This window comes from Rhineura floridana, chromosome 2, assembly GCF_030035675.1.
Source record: "Rhineura floridana isolate rRhiFlo1 chromosome 2, rRhiFlo1.hap2, whole genome shotgun sequence".
Taxonomy (NCBI): domain Eukaryota; kingdom Metazoa; phylum Chordata; class Lepidosauria; order Squamata; family Rhineuridae; genus Rhineura; species Rhineura floridana.
The window spans coordinates 210599160-210618992 of NC_084481.1; the positions used below are offsets into that span (position 1 = coordinate 210599160).

Here is a 19833-nt window from a genome sequence, read left to right on the forward strand (position 1 = left end):
TGGGAAGAAGACTGACTGAGAAGACTAAGACTGACTGTTAAACCACTCTGAGACCACTCTGTGGCCCTAGTCAGTTACCATGGGAGAAAGCAAGAGATCACCTGGTGAGTTTCACAGTTAGCAAAGCAAAGACACAGGCTGGTCAGTTTCATGTTAGCAAAACAAATACACAGGCTGAGCAAAGCAAAGGCATAGGTTGCAAAGCAAAGAGCCGGCTAGTCAGTTCCATATGAGCAAAGCAAAAACACAGGCTGATCAGTTTCCCATTAGCAAAGCAGAGGCACATGCTAGTCAGTTTCATTTGAGCAAAGCAAAGTTCTGTGTGGTTTTTTAAACAGAAATCTGGTGTTGGGAAAAGCCATGGAAACTTACAGCATTCAATATCAGCTTGCCATGATAGCAAACATGCAGACTATCAGGAAGTCCACTGCCAAGTTTGATTTTAGCAAAATTCTCTTCCATCCCTAACTGTTAATGTGCTAAACCCCTGGGTTTCTTGAGGTTTTTTTTTGGGGGGGGGTTCTGTCCCTGATCATTCTTTATATTTTACCTTGTGATTCTTATCATGCAATTTTTTTTGTAGTAAGCCACCTTGAGCATTCTAATGGAAAGTTTGGGCAAACATGTATTGATTGAAATAAATATATTCCTAACTACTCATTTTCCCTGCCATTATGCAGAATCAAATATTTATCCACTATTAGTTTCTCTCAACATAAAGGTACAGTAAATAAGTACCATGCTTCTGCTTGGTGCTATATATATATTTGAAAAACACAGTAAATGAATGTTAAAATAGATATGGAAGGGTGCATAGTGCTCCTCATATCTACCACATCTGATTGTCCCCTTAACCTAGGGTTGCCACATGTTTGGTGACTACACAATGCACTAATCCTTGATCAGTCTGTGTGCACAGGATTGACTGGAGGACCATTCTAGCCACATTAAGGCTGAGATGGTATGGATGAATCACAGAATTGGACTGAGCCATGTAGTCTTTATTTGGGCACACATACTGATTATATGTGTAAAACTAATCTTCATTCTGATATGAGTTACTGGGTTAACTAACAGTCAGTGATGAACACCAAGTTTCCTAAGCTTTATTGAAGTAATTCCTAAAACAATTTTATATGAAAAATCATACTTTGCAGGACAATACTTGTGGGCGGTGAGTGCCCCAGTGCAAAACTGTCAGAGAAGGGCTGTTGGAAATGGTTGTAAAAATGTTATATATTGGTATTTGCAATATAAAATTTGACATACAAAGCAATCCAAAAGGGCAGGGGGAGGAAAATTGAAGGTAGGTGACCCATGTTTTCCTATGCTTTGCCACGCTCATGCCACAGGGTAGACGGAGTGTATATGCATTGCTCATTTTTATTTTCAGTTCCAGGGTTTGTTAAAAGGGGGAAAGAGAGGCCTGCAGTAAGAGAAGGAGATCCAATTTTGGTTGTGTCCTCTGTGAGGCTGCAGGAAGGTCTGCATGTGATTCCTCTCTAATATCGAGGAGAAACTGGTTGTTTGGTTTCCCTCCAATGTTAGTGAGGAACTACCTGGAGATCTTTCTGCAGCTTCACTGAGAATGCATCTGAAGTTGCATCTCCTCTTAGTGCAGGCCTGTCTCTCAGGGGCCATAGGATAGCAGCATCTTTGAATAGCAAAATATATGTTAATTGCAAAGCAGGTGGCTCAATTTGCTGCCACAGCTTCCAAAATTTGCAGCAATTTTGTACAAAGTAATTTAATGTAGTGTTGCAGGGATTGTTCTGAACAACTATGCATTTTTATTGTCCTGTACTTTTTTTGCCAGCTCGCATCTGCTCAATAATTGGTTCTTATGGTTATGGCCTTATGGCTTAAAACAATTAATAAAGTATTCTGTTCTTCCTCCTGTGTACTGGATTTAAAATTTACCCAATGTTTTTCTTTAACAGTGCATCAGCAGAAATGTTGGGCCAGGAAAAACACAGAAGGTTCCAAGAGAAAATGCTTTCCTAAACAAAGATTTAACGGTATTTATTTTTTCAGTATTTTTAGTTAGAGAGGATACCACTGTTTAGTGCTAGCACCATTTTAAAGAACACTGACATGAAAAACTTTACTCCAATGGCAACCTCCTACCTGTGCTACTTTGTTTTGGGGGCGGGGGGATTTTTATCAGGATGGGGGAAAGGTTTAAGCCGTTGTGATTGTGATCACATGACTGCAATTGTAATTGTGGGGCTCAGCAGCTGCTATTTACAGTTTTAAAAAGATGTATGCAGTGTAGGGATGGGGTTCGCTACATAGTTCTGATCTGCTTGTATTCCGATAGTCCGTCATTTGATCCCGATCCCCCCTTTTTTTGTTCCCGCTTGCTCTTGCCGATTTGATCTGCTGTGCATGATTTTTGGGTGATTCGATCAGCGTGGGTTTTTTTCGGTGGCAATTTTTTTCCTAATTATTAACATAAATGCATAAATGATGACAGTATTCAACTTGGGGTTTTGGCGGCAGGGAAAAAATCGTGTGATTTTTAGGTAGCTTATATGAATTATCACAGTCTTCCATGTTGGTTTTTTCCTATTTACATATCAATGAGGCAGATAATCACCTTTGAGTCTGTCTCTTGCCTTGAGCTAAACTGATGTGCTGATAATAATTCCTCTCCCTTTCGCTATTCGCTATTCTCGAATTAGTTTGTCAGCAGTACTACAGCAGCATCACCACCACTAGTACCACCTTGTATTTTTATTCTCTCTCTCTCTCTCTCTCTCTCTCACACACACACACACACACACACACACACACACACATTTGTATGTGTGTGTGAGATAGCCCTTGGTTAACTCAGGACAGCAGCAATAAAAGTGGGGTGGGGGTGGGGTGGATAGCTTGGGTCATTCTTATCATCGTAATGTTTCCTGCGCAAGAGGATTGAATTCAGAATGCTCTGAGATGTCTTGTTTGAAAAACATGAAATTGCAGGATGATCTGACAATTAACATTGATGACATATATAACCTAGGGCACCCCAGACAGCCAATATTTTTTTCATTATATTGCGATAGGACATTTTTTTCAACATATTTAATGGACAAATGGCAGTCGTTGTCATACCTGCAGTTACGAATGCAGCAGCTTTGATTACAATGATAATTATGTAAAATGGGGGGGGGGATTTCAGGAAAAAAACTTGCTGATTGCAGCCGCCGCTGCAAAATCCATGCTGATTACAGCTGCGGCCCACTGCAAGAAATCGGTGTCGGTCTGAAAGGATAGCGAACTGTCGAATTCAGTCAGAATCCGGTACCACGTCTGATTTAGTGGATATTCTGCCCATCCCTAATGCAGTGCCAAACTGTATGTTTAAAATCAGGTCAGCAGTCCCTCTAGAAGTGTAACTTTACCATGTGGGTGTTCAACCCAGTCTCCCAATCACCATGGAGAATGAGAGAGAAAATTGGGCTTGCTGGAGGGAATATGGGTGTCAGTTAAATGAATAAGTCATCCTGGTCCCCATATCTTATGTCTAAAAGGTAATTTACCATGAGCCCCAAGATAGCGACCTAGCTATGATCATTCATGTCTTGGGGACTCCAGATTGGACTAATGTAATGCCTTCTACAGGAGGGCCATGAGAATGATTTTCCTTAGGTGGTCCGACATCACGTGGGATATAGCGCCATCTAGCATCCGAAGGCAAGAATGGATCAAAGTCAAGACCTGGGGCATCGAGCGCCTCCCACTCCAGTTCATTCTTGCCTTTGTTCGTTCGAGGTGTTGGATCTTCTAGTGTAGCTAAGTTGGAGTGTGTGGGACTGAAAAAGTTTTTCTTCTTCATTCCTCTCTCCCTCACCCTCTTTTTGTATCTTTGGGATGTTATTTTTTGGGGTAAATTTTATTTTTACTCATTTTTGCTTCCTCTTTTAGTCCCTTTGTTGGGGATTCCGGCGGCTGCCGTTTCCCTTTCGGCTCCCGTCTCTTAAGAGACGAGCATTCCTAAGAGCCGTGGCTGCAGCTCTCTCTCTTCACCCTGTTTTTTCTTGTGTTTTCTGCATCGACATCTCCCCTCCACAGGCGTCGATCGATTTTGTTAGGCTCACCTCTCCTTGGGACAAGCCTTCCCCAGAGCCGCGGCTGCGGTTCTCTCTTCAGCCCTTGCCTTGCCGTCACCTCCTCCAGGCGGCGGCCGTCTTTTATTGTTTTTTACCTTGTTGGGACCCGCGGCTGCGGCTCCTTTAACAACGATCTCCGGCGGCTACTTTTAGGCTGCGGCAAAAGGCTGCTGCCTTGTCTATCACCTTTTGCCTTGTTGGGAGCCGCGGCTGCAGCTCGTTTAACAACTGCTTTTTCGGCAAGGGCTGATATTGGGCGGCGGCGAAAGTCTGCTGCCTTCCTTGACAAGTGGCGGTTGGAGCTCTCTTTTGCGGCTCCTCTGCTCGCCTTCTACCTCATCGCTTTTAGGTGGCCGTGGGAAGCCCCCCTGGCCCGCGGCCATTAATTAAAGCACGTCCTCGTTTTTTATGCCACTCTTAGAGTTTGCCCTTGGTCCTCCTCTGTTTGCCTGCCTCCTATCTCGGCCATTATAGGCCTTCTGGAGCAACAGGAACGCTTGCCTGCCCACCATTGTTCCTTCTTCCCGGCCGCCATTTTGATTCAGTTTCCCGCCCTTTTTGCGGGCGCCATTTCAGCAATGCCTTTCGGTCTCTCGTCGGTCCCGAGAGTATTCACCAAGGTGCTCCTAACCCTGGTGGCTTATCTCTGCCTCCAGGGCATTCACATTTACCCTTACTTGGACGATCTGTTGATTCGAGCGGGTTCCAGAGATGTCGCCCTCTTTCACGTTCACTCTGCTCTTACGGCTCTGCGCACCCATGGTTGGCTTGTCAACTATGACAAAAGTCAGCTACTACCAACTCAGAGATTACAACATTTGGGTGCAATTATAGACACCACGCAGGCCATGGTCTTCTTGTCACCAGATTGAATTACGGCCATCACAGAGATGGCTCTACACCTCGCATGTCGTTCGAGGGTGGACTTAATGCTTCTGGCAAGGGCTCTGGGGATGTTTGTCTCGACCATTCACATCGTGCCATAGGCTCGGCACCACACTCGACCCTTACAGTGGGCCTTACTCCCTTTCCAACAGGACATTGCCACGTCCAACCACCGTACGGTCCATCTGCACCCATCTCTGCGGACCTCTTTCCATTGGTGGGCTACGGCCAAAAATCTCAGACTGGGAACCCCGTTCCGAGAACCAGACAGAACTACTCACCACAGATGCCAGTCTGTCCGGATGGGGGGCCCATTGCAATTCTCAGTATGTTCAGGGAGTGTGGTCCATCACGGAAGCAAGTCACAATATCAACTGGCTGGAACTAAGAGCGGTCCATCTGGCTCTTCGGCACTTTCAACCCTTGTTTCTTCTGGACCACGTATTGATTCGCACGGACAATACTTGTGTGAAATCACATTTGAACAGACAAGGGGGAACCAGGTCACAGTGCCTCCAGACGGAAGCGTCTCAACTCTTCCAATGGGCCGAAATACATCTACTTTCACTGAGAGCAGAACATCTCAGAGGTGTTTTAAACATTGCAGCCGACTGGCTCAGCAGACAAGAAGTGATCCCGGGAGAATGGAAGCTACACCCCATGGTGTTCAGCCTTCTCCAACAATGGTTTGGCACCCTCCCGGTGGATCTGTTTGCCTCCAGTCACAATTACCAGCTACCTCGCTACTTCTCCAGGTATCTGGACAACGACACGGAATCGACAGATGCACTATTGACTCAGTGGCCAGCAGGCCTCCTATATGCTTTTCCCCCGATACCGCTACTGGGCAGGGCCATCCGGAAGCTGTGACGCGAAAGGGCCCATCTGGTCCTGATAGCACTGTACTGGCCTCGTTGGCTGTAGTTCTTCGATCTGCTCTCCCTTTCAGTGACGGAGTCTTGGAAGTTGCCACTCAGACCAGATCTTCTATCTCAGGGCCCAATTTGGCATCCGGATCCCAAATGGCTCAATCTGACAGTGTGGCATTTGAACGCGGACATTTGATTCATTCCGGACTGTCTAAGGAAGTTGTGGACACAATTCTCGCATCTCGAAAGCAGTCGACCTCTCATGTCTACCAGAGCACCTGGTCTACCTTCGCTAGTTGGTGTGACTCTCAAAGTGTTCTACCATCTCAGGCCAATGTTCAACATCTACTGCAATTTTTACATAGAGGCCTGAAGATGGGACTGGAACCTAACACCTTACGTCGCCACGCTGCAACCATATCATCTATTCTCTCCGTCACGTCTCCTACTATTCCTATGGGTTCACACCCGCTTGTCAGGCGTTTTTTGAAGGGGGCCGTCCTACTGTCGCCAGCAGTTCGTCATCACTTCCCTTCATGGAGTTTATCGAAGGTCCTGCAAGCCCTGCAGTGGCCTCCTTTTGAGCCCCTTCGATCTGTGCCATTACATCTTTTGACCTTCAAAGTCTTGTTCCTCGTGGCGATCACCTCAGCGAGAAGAATCTCAGAGTTGGGAGCACTGTCCTCGGCCCGCCATCTCTGTATTTTCCATAAGGACTCAGTGGTACTACGTCTAGATCCTTCCTTCTGCCCCAAGGTCATTTCGGCTTTCCACTGTAACCAAGACATTGTTTTACCTTTGTTCTGTCCGGATCCTGCTCATCCGCTTGAGAAGGCCTGACACTCGCTAGATGTCCGGAGGGCACTCAAGACCTACCTGTCTCGCACCCAGGACGTACGGTCAACGGATTCCTTATTTGTATCCTTTCACCCGCGTACGCTGGGGCAAAAGGTGTCTAGCTCTACATTATCTTGTTGGTTGCGTGCCTGTATTGCATTGACCTATGAGTCCCTTCAGCTGCCAGTGCCTCGTAACATAACGGCACATTCCACTAGGTCGGCTGCCTTCGCAACCAATGCTCCTCTAGCAGAGATTTGCAGAGCGGCTGTATGGTCTACCCCAAATTCTTTCATAAGATATTATAAGATAGACCGTTACGCTTCTGCTGATGCCTCCTTTGGGAGGCATGTGTTACAACAGGTTATTTCTGCTGAGTAGCCAGGAGGCGGTCCCTCCCTAGTAGGGGCTGCTTTGGTACATCCCATGTGATGTCGGACCACCTAAGGAAAATGTACCATTGGTATCACCTGAAGGGTGATTTTCTTAGGTGGTCCGACATCACGGCCTTCCCTGTTTGGAGGATTTTGGGTTTTTTTGCTACATTACCAATTATCACTCTTCAGAGTTATAATTTTTAAACTTTTTTGCCAAGTCAAGACCAATTTGGACCTGTTTAATATGCTTGCAATCTTTGGGTCAGGTTTTGGGACACTGTTTCCTTGCTGTTAGGCCCGTTGGCCTTTTATGTCTTTTCAGATATGTCTCTCACTTCGGTCTCGTCACGAATGAACTGGAGTGGGAGGGGCTCGATGCCCCAGGTCTTGACTTCGATCCATTCTTGCCTTCGGATGCTAGATGGCGCTATATCCCACGTGATGTCGGACCACCTAAGAAAACCACCCTTCAGGTGATACCAATGGTACATTTGGAAGCTTGAACTGATACATAATGGCATTGATGGGTATGAGGTGGCAAGAAAATTCTGAGCATGTATTGATTGCTAGCTTGTTTCTAGGTCTGAGTCCTAGTTTTTACATTTCAAAGCTGCAAATATTCTGGACCCTGACTATTTCAAGCAGCATCTTTCCCCATAAGATCTGCTGATAAGGCCTTATTCTAGATTTCATCCTCTTGTGAGGGTTAGTTTATCACCTACCAGGAGCAGGGCATTTTCCCCAGGTAGTCCACCATCACGTGGGTATTAGCGCCATCTAGCCTCCAAAGGCAAGAATGTATTGAAGTCAAGACCTGGGGTATCAAGCCCCTCCCACTCAAGTTCATTCTTGCCTTCGTCCGAGGCTAGTCATATCTCTACAGCGTGAGGAATTCGTTTAGGAGTTTGTGTGATTGTGTGTGTTTGTGTGAATGTTTGTGTGTGTGTGTGTGTGTGTGTGTGTGTGAAGGGGTGTGCGGGACTGGGAGCCCTTCTGGGTTTTCCTACCCTCTATATTTTGGCTTGGAACGCCCTTTCTTTTTTCTCTCCTTCCCCTTCACATCCTTTGAGGTGGTGATATTGTGTTTGATTCCCCCCCCTTGCCTGTTTTGTCCTATTTTTTCCTGTTTTTTCCTTCGTTTGGCAGCGGGCACTTTGGCAACTCTGTTGCTTTTTCTCCTCCCCCCCTCGGGGCTTGGCTGCTGCTTCTGCTTCCCGCCTTGTTAAGAGCTCCTTTCAAGCGTGGGCTGCGGCCGTTTCCCCTTAGCCCTCAGGAGTTTGCGGCGCGACTTCTGTCCGCTCACAGCAGCGCCTGCTCTCCTTCCCTCCCGTTTTCTGCTTAACTTGCTACTGCGTTTGTTTGGTGAATGCGGCGGCACCCCCCCCCGGCTCGCAAGCAGCTACTGCGGCCATAAAGGGAAAGCAGCTCGCAATTGCCTGGGGTCGAGTGTCTTTACCTTAAACTTGGGGGTCGAGAGAGAATCGGGATTTTATTGGTCTATCGCCCTCCCCATTGTCTGGGGGCCTCCTTATCCGAACTTACGAAGCTGATTGCTGAGTTGCTGTTGGAGTCCCCCAGACTTTTAGTTCTCGGTGACTTCAACGTCCACGCAGAATCTGTACTTCGTGGAGATGCCCGTGATTTTATGGCTGCTATGACAACCATGGGGATGATCCAATTAATATCGGGTCCCACCCATTCAGCTGGTCATACCCTTGACCTTGTGTTTTATGCGGGAAGGGATGATAATGACCATGGAGTGTTGGATCCTTCAATAGTGCCATTGTCTTGGACTGACCATTACCTGGTCAAATTTAGATTAATTGCGACTCATAATCGCCCCAGGGAGAAGGGGCCTATTAGAATGGTCCGCCCCAGGAGATTAATGGATCCGATTGGTTTCCTGAACGCTCTTGGGGAGCTTCCTGTCGTTCAAGTAAACGACCCTATCGATGCCCTGGTCGACCTTTGGAACAGCTCAATGAGCAGGGCATTAGATACAATCGTTCCTGCGCGGCCCCTCAGGCGCAACAGAGCAAAATCGGTTCCTTGGTTTTCTGATGAACTGATGGCGATGAAGCGTACTCGTAGGGGCCTAGAGCATTGTTGGCAGAAAACTCGGAGCGAATCTGACCGACTTTGTGTTAAAGCATTTACCAAAATTTACTCAGATGCACGACGAGCTACACAAAAGGCCTTCTTTTCCACGTCTATTTCTACGGCCGTTAATCAACCAGCGGAACTTTTCTGAGTGGTTAAGGGCCTGCTCAGTCCTGATCATCTGGATACGAATATGGACGCATCTCCATCTCGTTGTCAAGAATTTGCTTCTTACTTTGCGAACAAGGTCGATCAGATCCGTTCCGACTTAGAGGCCAATTTTGATGCAGTCTCTAAGGATGTACCTCGGGCTTCTGTCTGTCCTATTAAGATGGATTCCTTTCAACTTGTTCAATATGCAGATATAGAGAAATTACTAGGAGAGATGAGACCTACCACTTGCCCACTTGACCCTTGTCCATCGTGGCTTGTAAAACAAGCGAGAGGGACTTTGGCTACTTGGGTCTGCGGAATAGTTAATGACTCCTTGCAACAGGGCTTCTTCCTAAGTTGCCTTAAAGAGGCATGTGTAAGACCTTTATTGAAAAAACCCTCCCTAGACCCTTTATGTTTGAACAATTATCGGCCAGTCTCCAATCTGCCATTTCTGGGTAAAATAGTGGAGCGTGTGGTGGCTACTCAACTCCAACGGTTTCTAATTGAAACAGACTACCGTGATCCATTCCAATCTGGTTTCAGGCCTGGCCACGGGACTGAAACGGCTTTGGTCGCCTTGGTTGATGACCTTCGGAGAGAACTAGACAGGGGGAATGTGTCCCTGTTGGTTCTCTTGGATCTTTCTGTGGCCTTTGATACCATCGACCATGGTATCCTTCTGGACCGTCTATCCAGGTTAGGACTGGAGGGTACTGTTTTGTGCTGGCTTCGCTCCTTCCTGGAGGACCGGTTCCAGAGAGTAAGACTAGGAGATTCCTGTTCACCCCCTTGGCCTTTGACCTGTGGGGTTCCACAGGGTTCTGTCCTATCTCCACTGTTATTTAATATCTATGTAAACCCGCTGGGTGATGTCATCCAGGGATATGGAGTTCGTTATCACCAATATGCTGATGACACTCAGCTTTATTTCTCCTTCCCGCCTGATGCCAAGGAAGCCGTCCTTTCCCTGAACCAATGTCTGTCTGCAGTGATGGATTGGATGAAGGCAAACAAGTTGAAATTAAATCCAGATAAGACAGAAATGCTCTACGTCAATCGTGGGACTAATCTGGCAACGGGGAATTTACCTATGTTGGATGGGGTTACACTCCCCCTGAAGACCCAGGTTCGCAGCTTGGGGGTGCTCCTGGACTCTGCCTTGAATCTGGAAGCCCAGGTCTCGGCGGTCTCCAGAAGGGCCTTCACCCAGCTAAGGCTGGTCCGCCAGCTGCGTCCGTTTCTGGAGACGCCTGAATTGACTAAGGTGGCACACGCCCTGGTTACATCCCGGATAGACTACTGCAACGCACTCTAAGTTGGGCTGCCCTTGAAGACTGTTCGGAAGCTAAAATTGGTTCAACATGCTACAGCTAGGTTGCTGACCGGGGCTAGTTTTCGTGTTCACACGACTCCCCTGTTACAGCAACTTCATTGGTTGCCGATTTGCTTCCGGACCCAATTCAAGGAGCTGGTGATGTCCTTTAAAGCCCTTCATGGCTTGGGCCCTGTCTATCTGTCCGATCGATTGTCTGTTTACGAACCCCCCTGTCCCTTGAGATCTGCTAATGATTTTCTTCTTACAATTCCGCCAGTTTCACTAGTTCATCTTTCAGGGACTAGAGATAGAGCATTCTCAGCTGTTGCTCCTAGACTCTGGAACTCGTTACCTGTGGACATACGTTCTGCCTCTTCGCTTTTGTCATTTCGCCTCCTGGTTAAAACGTTTTTATTCCGGATTGCATATAATTTAAATGAATAATTAGAGTTTTTAAGTATTGGATTGGGCTTACTGTGACCTCTAAATATAGAGATTGTGATTTTATTGCTGTACTTGTGCTTTTATCTACATGTTTTATTATGTTGTTTGTCGCTCTGAGTTTCTGTGAAAATAGAGCGGCTTATAAATATTTTTAATAAATAAATAATAAATAAATACTGTGGCTATGGGAAGACTGCGGTGGCTGCTCTTTATTTTCCAGTTACTAACGCAGACGCTATTCCTCTCCTGCGTTGCTGGCAATTTTGTCTGGCAACGTGACGGCCGCCATTGTTCCTTCGTTAGCGACCCTAGAGGAGGGCCAGGATCCTCACACAGAGGAGGGCCAGGATCTCTTCTCGATCGTCCCAGAGTGCAGGACATGGAATAGTGGGCTCAAGTCGCAGGAAGCCAGATTTCGACTGGACATCAGGAAAAACTTCCTAACTGTTAGAGCCATACGACTATGGAACCAATTACCTAGAGAGGTAGTGGGCTCTCCGACACTGGAGGCATTTAAGAGGCAGCTGGACAGCCATCTGTCAGGAATGCCCTGTAGGCCCCTTCCAATTCTACTATTCTATGATTCTGTGACCCGGTCCTGTCTTCTGGACGGACACCATTTTATTTTAATTTTCCTGCTCTTTTTTCAGCGGGCGCCAATTTGTCTGTTGTCTTTTTTCCTGCTTTTTTTGTTTAAAGGCTATGTTTGGCTGTTTATCCCCCCTGTTCCTCATTATGCCTTCACGTTTGTCTGTGTTTGCATTGTTTTTGTGCAGGGGAAATTAAACTAGATTGCTCTATAGTTTATTAAAAAAAATTAATTATCAATAAGCACTCAAGTAAGCAGAAAGTGTCACAGAGGTCCTGAACAGAGAGACTTCTTCATTTTACCTGCACAGGAGCAGTACTGCTTTTAGTCGCCTATAGTGCACTTGGGGTTGTACCACTTACCCCACCCCTGGGCGTGTACTGAAGCCCCTCTCCACACTGCATCCCCCACCTCTGTGCATGTGTTGGTGACAGATACCGCACCCCCCACCTTTGTGCGTGTATATGATGGCGGATCAACACCCAGAGGCAGCTCATGCAACAGGGGCAAACCAGCCACGCAAGGCCCCATCACATCACAAGTCTACTAAGCACAAGCAACCCAGACTCCACGCCAAGGCTGTCGCTAAAACCAAAAACTTGTCTAGCCACAGCGCTGCCAAGCGAGCACGATATGTGTCTGTCCCGGCTTCAGAGGATGCTGGCCAAGAGAGATTAACAGCCCTCTTTCATTCGCCTGCCGGGTCGTCTGAGGATGAATTTGAGGGGTTACCTAACCAACCAGTTCTGGACTGTCCGTCTCAACCCATGTCATCGACTAGAGCTCATATGTCTCACCAGTCTGATGAGACCCCTGCAACTTTGCCTCAACAAGGGCAACCACCTATGCTCCGCCAAGTGCAGCCAGTACTCGCAGATCCTCAGGTGGCCGCTCTTGCCCCTCTACTGGGGTTGCAGTTGGCACCGGAATTTCTCAGTTGCAGGACATACTGAGTTTCTTCTCACAAGTGCAGTCACGGTCACAGACGAATCCGTTGGTTCAGCAGAGTGTCCAGTGACAATCTGGCACTATGGGTCATTGCGGCTGCGATGATGTTCATTCACCATCATCTCCAAACCCATTTGATGTTGCTAGAGGCAGGATTGGTGCTGAGGTTACCGGTTTGGAGCAGGGCTGTGGAGTCGGAGTCGGAAGCAATTTTGGATGGAGTTGGAGTCGGTAGAAATGTACCGACTCCGGTTTCAAAATAAAAACTATAATATTATAACAATTCCCACCATTGTCAGACCCAAGAGCTCTGGCAATGGTGGGCCTTTGCAGTCATGCTGGGGAAGACTTGGCATAGCTTCAACGCCCCTCCCCTTTTGGGCATGGCATGGCCATGCGTGCCTGTCACATAGGGGGTGGCGCAGGGTGGCTATTTAAGCCCTGCTCCACCTCCCCTCACCCTCTTTCTGGCCTGATGCGACAACGAAGCAGGTAGCTAGGCCACGTTAGGTGCTTTAGGCCTTAGACGGAACAGGTTGCTAGGCCACATTAGGCACTTTGGGCCTTGGCTGGCTATCTGTTTCGGTGGCACACAAGGTGGGAGAGGACCTGGTGGGTCAGCTTCTCAGCACTGGAGTGTGAGAGAGAGGCTTGGAGCGGTTGAGGCAAGGGGCCTGCAAGGTTTGAAGTCTGGGCAGAGAGAGTCTCTGCTAGGCCTGGCAGGCCTGCTTCACTTAGCAGCCTCCTGTGCAGTCTGGCTGGCCTGTTAAGGGCCTGGAGGAGGGCTGGCATTGCAAGGTTTGGAGTCGGGGCAGGGAGAGTCTCTGCTAGGCCTGGAAGGCCTGCTTCATTTGAGGCCCCCTGGGTGGCTTGTTAAGGGCCTGGAGGGCTGGAATCATTTGGGGCCTACAGTTAGTGCTGGAGCATGGGTGGTAGTTTGGGGCCGTGTGACTGGGCCTTTCTTTGCCTTGTGGCCATTTTGGCAGACCTTCTGTGAGGCAGCCATTTTGGGAAGGTTGTCATAGGAAGGTTGTCAGTTTTGGGTTTTGGGTTTATTTTTCAGGATAACTGGTGTGCAAAGGCATAGCCAGAGGAATGAGCTTAGGCTGTTGGGCTTTGGGTAAAGATATCATTTCATACCTATATTTTATACTTTTTTATTTTTCAGGAAAAAATATTTGTAATCTTGATTGACAATTTTTTTAAAATATAAATTCACAATGTCAAAGAAGCTTCCCATGAAGTCAGCTGTATTTGAGCATTTCACCATAACTCAGGATGGAAAACATTTTGTGTGTCAGTGTATGACAAAAGACCCAGATGAAGACAAATGGTGTGATGCCAAGATCAGCGCATATTCAGGCAGCGATAAACATGCTCCTACGAGAGCTTCCAATTTAAAAAGACGTTTACAGTGCTTTCATCCAGAAGTATTCAAAGTTGTGAATGAGAAAGATAACAGCAAAAGCCAGGAACTAATGCCCAGAACTTCCAGCCAAGCAAAGGATCAGAAAACTTATCAGACATCAGTTACAAGATATTTTGTCGGTGACAAAGTTACTGTAACAATGATTAATGATTGAATGAATACATTCAAAAAACATATCATAGAACTTGTTGCAAAGGATGGTGTGCCTTTATCATTATTTTCACGACCAGCTTTTATAGGTCTGAATGGAGAAATGGTCCGCAAACTTGGTGTTTCTCTGGAAAGAGATAGTATTATAAAAATAGTGATTGAAGAAGCCCTTAACCAAAAGGAAGAACTTTAAAAAACTCTCAGGGGACGCTTTGTATTTCTTAAAATGGATGCCTGCACATACCACAGAGTGAACTTTTTTGCCATCAATGTCCGATTTATTTGTGACAAGAATGAAATAGTTACCAAGACACTGGCAGTAAAAGACACAGAAGCTCATCACACCAGCAAGTTTCTCCAGGTCTTAGTGGAAAAGGTTCTGCAAGATTATGAACTTAAAAAAGAACAAGTTCTTTGTATTGTAACTGACAGTGCTTCAAACATGTTAAGTACAATTAAACTAATGAATGCAGATAATGAAGGTGACCAACAGCTAGAAAAACACTTCAGAGATATAGGAATGTTTGAAATTGAAGAGCACGCTCCTGCAACTGAGGAACAAACTGAAGTTGCTACAGAACAACAACAAAATGATGATCCTTTAGATGATCTTGTTGAAGCTGCCTCAAAACTGTCCCGAATTCATCACATGCGCTGTGCTGTGCACACACAGCAGCTGGCAATAAGAGACAGTCTGAAAGAAGGACATGCTGCTGCTCTGATTGGCAAGGTGAGGAAATTAGTTACTGCTGCCAGAACACCTAAAGGTGATTCCATTTTGAAGAGACGCGCTGGAAAAGGGGCAATTATAGATCAAGCCATGCGCTGGGGCAGTACCTACTTAATGATTCAGCACTTGCTTGACCTGAAACCCTTTCTTGTGGACATGGCCAACCCTCAAGTGACGCTAAGCGAAGGTCAGTGGACACAGGTGACAGAATTGGAAGAGTTGCTTCATCACCCATTTACAGTGACTAAAAAATTACAAGCTGAGGACTTAACTCCAGGCATTTTCTTGAAGGAGTGGAAGAACCTGATGTTTCGCCTGTCCCAAAGAGGAGGGTTAATTGCAGATGGCATTGCTGCTTCAATGAAACGAAGAGAGGCACTATTATTACAAAACAAGATTCTTTTTGCAGCTGTTTAATTAGACCCAATGCACCGGATTCTGCTGGATGATGAACAGCTGACTAAAGGGAAAGATGCTCTGTGTGAGGTAGCAGTTAGGATGACTGGGTTACAGAAATGTCAGGAGGAAGAAGTTAGTGTTGCCATGTCTTCAGCCTCATCAAATGAGGATTTGATTTTGAAAAATTTGGATCACAAGGAGCATGCAAAGCGTCGCCGCATAGAGAAGGATTCCTCCGAACCCATGCAGAACAAACTGAGTAAATTTCAGCAAAATTTCTCACTTGCACTAAAAGAAGTAGAAAAATTTGATGGTTCATCAAAACTAACAGCGCAAGAAGCCATTCCCTAATATCCTGAAATTGTCAAGAGATGTTGCCCTGGTGGTTACTGCTTTGCCACCGACCCAAGTTAGTGTTGAGAGGTTGTTCTCTGCTCTTAGAATAATTAGATCAGATTTGAGGGCATCCATGAAGGGAGGATCTGATTGAAGCGATTCTTTTTCTGAGGACAAATTCTTCATAGATTTATTAAAAATATTAAGTGCGTTAACAGTGTCTTGTATGTTTTGATCTGACAGCATTTTTTTTGTTGAGATTCTTTGCTCAAATAAATAATTTTGTGGTCTATTAGACCTAATTCTGTAGTACATATGTTTATTAAAGAAATTATAGGAAAGCATCTGGTAATGTAATTATAAAAAGTTTGTAAGAGGACAGCTTATGTATTATGTTCTGTTAGTCATAATTTTATATATTCTTTAGTTTTAAGGTATATCCTATGTTTCTGTTAAAAACCTTTTAAAAAAATTATTAAATGCATGGTTTGCTGCATTCACTTTCATAGGAATTTAGGAAAGTTTTCTTGTTCAGAAATTTTAATCAAATAAATATATTTTATGTTCTATCAATCTAGCCTGATGATTCACGTGGTGGTGATGAAATGCCTTGTGCTACCATTTTACTACAGTAAATTTGTTATTACTAGTTAATATACATTTGCCATTTATGAAGGAGTCGGAGTCGGACAGTAGAAAAATAGAGGAGTCGGAGTTGAAGGTTTGGCATACCGACTCCACAGCCCTGGTTTGGAGGATCCATTGTATTCTTTTCCAGCCGAGGGACATGAGTGGAGCGGTGATTCAGAACTGGAGGAGGATGCGTCCTATCACCTTTTTGATTCAGCAGACTATCTTCCCCTTGCTCGTAGAGTTCTGGACACCTTAAGCCTCCAACCTTTACAGACTGAATCTACCATTCCTCCTGTGAAACCGGCCAAGGTTCTGAAATCTCCCAGATCGGCAGATCACTACCTTCCTGTGCCAGATCCCATCAACAAACTGGCCAAGGAAGAATGGGTCTGCCTGCTGCAGGCATGCCGTTTTTCTTTCCTCGCCAACAGACTCTATACCTTGGCTCTAGAGTTCATGAATCGTCTGAATGTCCTGGGGATATACGAGCTGATTTCTAATTTGGTCTCGAGGTCCCTCATGCTGAATGAAGGGGACTCACAGCTAAAGGATCCTTCTGAGCAGTGGCTAGACTACGCCTTGCGTAAAAATCACGAGGCTACCACTTTTGCTATTCGGGCCTCTACTGCAGCTTCCATCTTCTCAAGAGCTTCTATGATGTGGCTGGACGAGCTCTTAGATGACCCTAATCTGGATCCGGTCACACTAAGAAGAGGCCTGGTGAAGTTGCACAAGACTGCAGCATTTGTGGCCGATGCTACCTTAGATGCAACTCAGCTGGGTGCACAGGCCCTAGCAGCATAGGTGGTGGCTCAGTGTATGCTTTGGCTCAGGCACTGGGATGCTGATTCTACGGCCAGGGTCAACTTGTCGAGGGTCCCTTTGTCTGGGTCATTACTTCTTGGAGAGGAAGCCCTCAAAGCGGTCTTGGTGGACCCCAAAGATAACTGAAAGCCAGTATTGGCCACAGCCTGGAAGGATGATTGCAGGCTGTTCAGACGCTTCGCTCCATATCGCTCGTTTCAGCCCTTTCAGAGTATGCGGCCTGGGGGATGGGGTCGCGATTCTCAATCTACCGAATTCCATCCTTCCAGGGGATCCTGGCACAAACAACGTTTTCAAGGCAGAGGTCAGTACCAGGGACGTCCAGGTGCCTTGAACTCATATGGGAGAGGAGCTCATCAGTGCAGACAATACTGATGCCATCCGTCGGAGGCAGATTGCTTCGGTTTTCAAACCACTGGCTACGTTTGACACGGGTCGATTGGATCAGAGATCTTGTCAGCTCTTCACTGAGACAGCAGCGTCAGTGGGGGTACAGGCAGGGCTGGAGATTCCTTGGTGATTGCCAGGCCGTAAGTCCTCAGCCGGCAGCTTGGCTATAAATCTGCCAGGCTAGCAAGGAGGAAGCAAGATAAGGGCAGAGGCCGTTCGAAGCTTACGTGCCAAGCCAGAAATCCAGAAGAGACGTCAGTGAAGGTCCAGGTCTAGTTTGCCGAGAGATCAGTCCAAGTCAAGGTTCAGGGGATAGGAAGACACACAGTGGTCATGCCTGACATTGTAGTCAGCAACAAGCTGAAGCCAAGGTTTGACTTTTAAGGAGCAGATTTGTCAGCAGGTGTGAGCCGTCAGCGTTTTGGCCTTAAGTGGACAGGCCTGCCCCTCTTCTGCCTGACCTTCTGTTGTCTACGTTCTGCAGGTGAGGGGGGAGTATCCTGTTGACTGTCTGTGTCTGGCTGAAGGGCTTCAGCTGTGTCTGGGGTGCTCTGCAGCTGAGGGGGAGAAGGAGCTGGGTTCTCAGGAGTTTCCTCCGTTTCTCCTTCTGGGTCTGCTGCTTCTGGGTCTGCTGCTGTTACTCCCGAGTCATCCCCGTCTGATGAGTCCTCTGACAGGGCCATGACAGATCTCTTCTCTCATGGCTACGAACTAGAGACAGGCGTCAGATCATGCAGGAAGCTATTGGTCATCTCCTCAACATAGCTGCAATAGAACCAGTGCCATTAGCAGAGAAGACAGAAGGGGTTTACTCCCTCCTGTTTGCTGTTCCCAAATGAGATCTGTCATGGAGGGCGGTGTTAGACCTCAAGTTTGTCAACCGTTTCGTGAAGTATCGACGGTTCAAAATGGAGTCCCTAGCGTCCATTATAGAAGTTCTACAAGAAGGAGACTTTCTGGCCTCCATCGATCTCAAAGAAGCTTACCTCCACGTACTTATTTGTCCTGCTCACAGAACGTTCCTACGGTTTTCCTTTGGCCCCCAGCACTTTCAATACCGGGCAATGCCATTCGGACTCTCGTTGGCCCCGAGAGTCTTCACCAAAGTGTTGCTCACCCTGGTGGCTTACCTCCGCCTCCAGGGTGTGCATATTTATTCTTATTTGGACGATTTGCTGATTCATGCAGAATCCAGGGACCTGGCCCGTTTTCACGTTTACCATTCTCTCGAGGCTCTGCGCACCCATGGTTGGCTAGTCAACCTCGACAAAAGTCAACTACATCCAACTCAGTGACTGCAGCATCTGGGAGCGATATTAGACACCACAAAGGCCATGGCCTTTCTATCACCAGACTGGATTGTGGCCATCAGAGAGATGGCACTGCTCCTGGCACGTCGCTCATCTGCGGATGTAATGGTTCTGGCAAGGGCTCTGGGGATGTTTTTCTCCACCATCCATATTGTACCATGGGCTCGGCATCATTCTCAACACCTCCAGTGGGTCTTACTGCCTTTCCAGCAGGACATTGCTGTGTCCAACCACCGGTCAATCCACCTGGATCCGGCACTGCGTGTTTCCTTTCGATGGTGGGAGACAATCTGAAACCTCAGCAAGGGAACTCCATTCTGAAAACCAGACAGGACTGTGATAACAACAGATGCCAGTCTGTCCAGCTGGGGGGCCCACTGCAATTTCCAGTTTGTTCGCGGAAGCGAGTCGGAACATCAGCTGGCTGGAACTCAGAGATGTCCATCTGGCCCTTCAACATTTTCAACCGATATTCCTTTTGGACCATGTATTGATTCGGACAGACAATACCTGTGTGAAATCGCATCTGAACAGGCAAGGGGGAACCAGGTCACATTTCCTCCAGATGGAAACATCTCACCTCTTTGACTGGGCTGAGATACATCTAAAGTCACTAAGGGCAGAACATCTCAGTGGTGTTTTGAATGTGATGGTTGACTGGCTCAGCAGACAACAGGTGATCCCGGGAGAATGGAAACTTCACCCGGTAGTGTTCAGCCTTCTCCAACTGCAGTTTGGCATCCTCTCAGTGGACCTGTTTGCCTCAAGTCACAATTGCCAGCTACCTCACATTTCTCCAGGTACCTAGACACCACCGCGGAATCTGTAGATGCATTGTTAACACCGTGGCTGGCCGGCCTCCTATACCGTTACTGGGCAGAACTTTGAGAAAGCTGCGACGCGAAAGGGCCCGACTGGTCCTGATAGCCCCGTACTGGCCTCGCTGGCTGTGGTTTTTGGACCTGCTCTCTCTGTTGGTAACAGATCCTTGGAAGTTGTCAGTCTGGC

General features: G+C 46.9%; 1 protein-coding gene across 2 annotated transcripts in view; it reads left to right on the forward strand.

Moving 5' to 3' along the window:
• AK7 (adenylate kinase 7) overlaps window positions 1-19833 on the forward strand; it is an 83867-nt gene that overhangs the window by 24273 nt on the left and 39761 nt on the right. For both annotated transcript variants that reach the window (XM_061612081.1, XM_061612082.1), the window contains exon 9: window positions 1941-2018. In XM_061612081.1, coding sequence (XP_061468065.1) covers window positions 1941-2018 — 78 coding nt within the window. The remainder of the gene's footprint in view (window positions 1-1940; window positions 2019-19833) is intronic.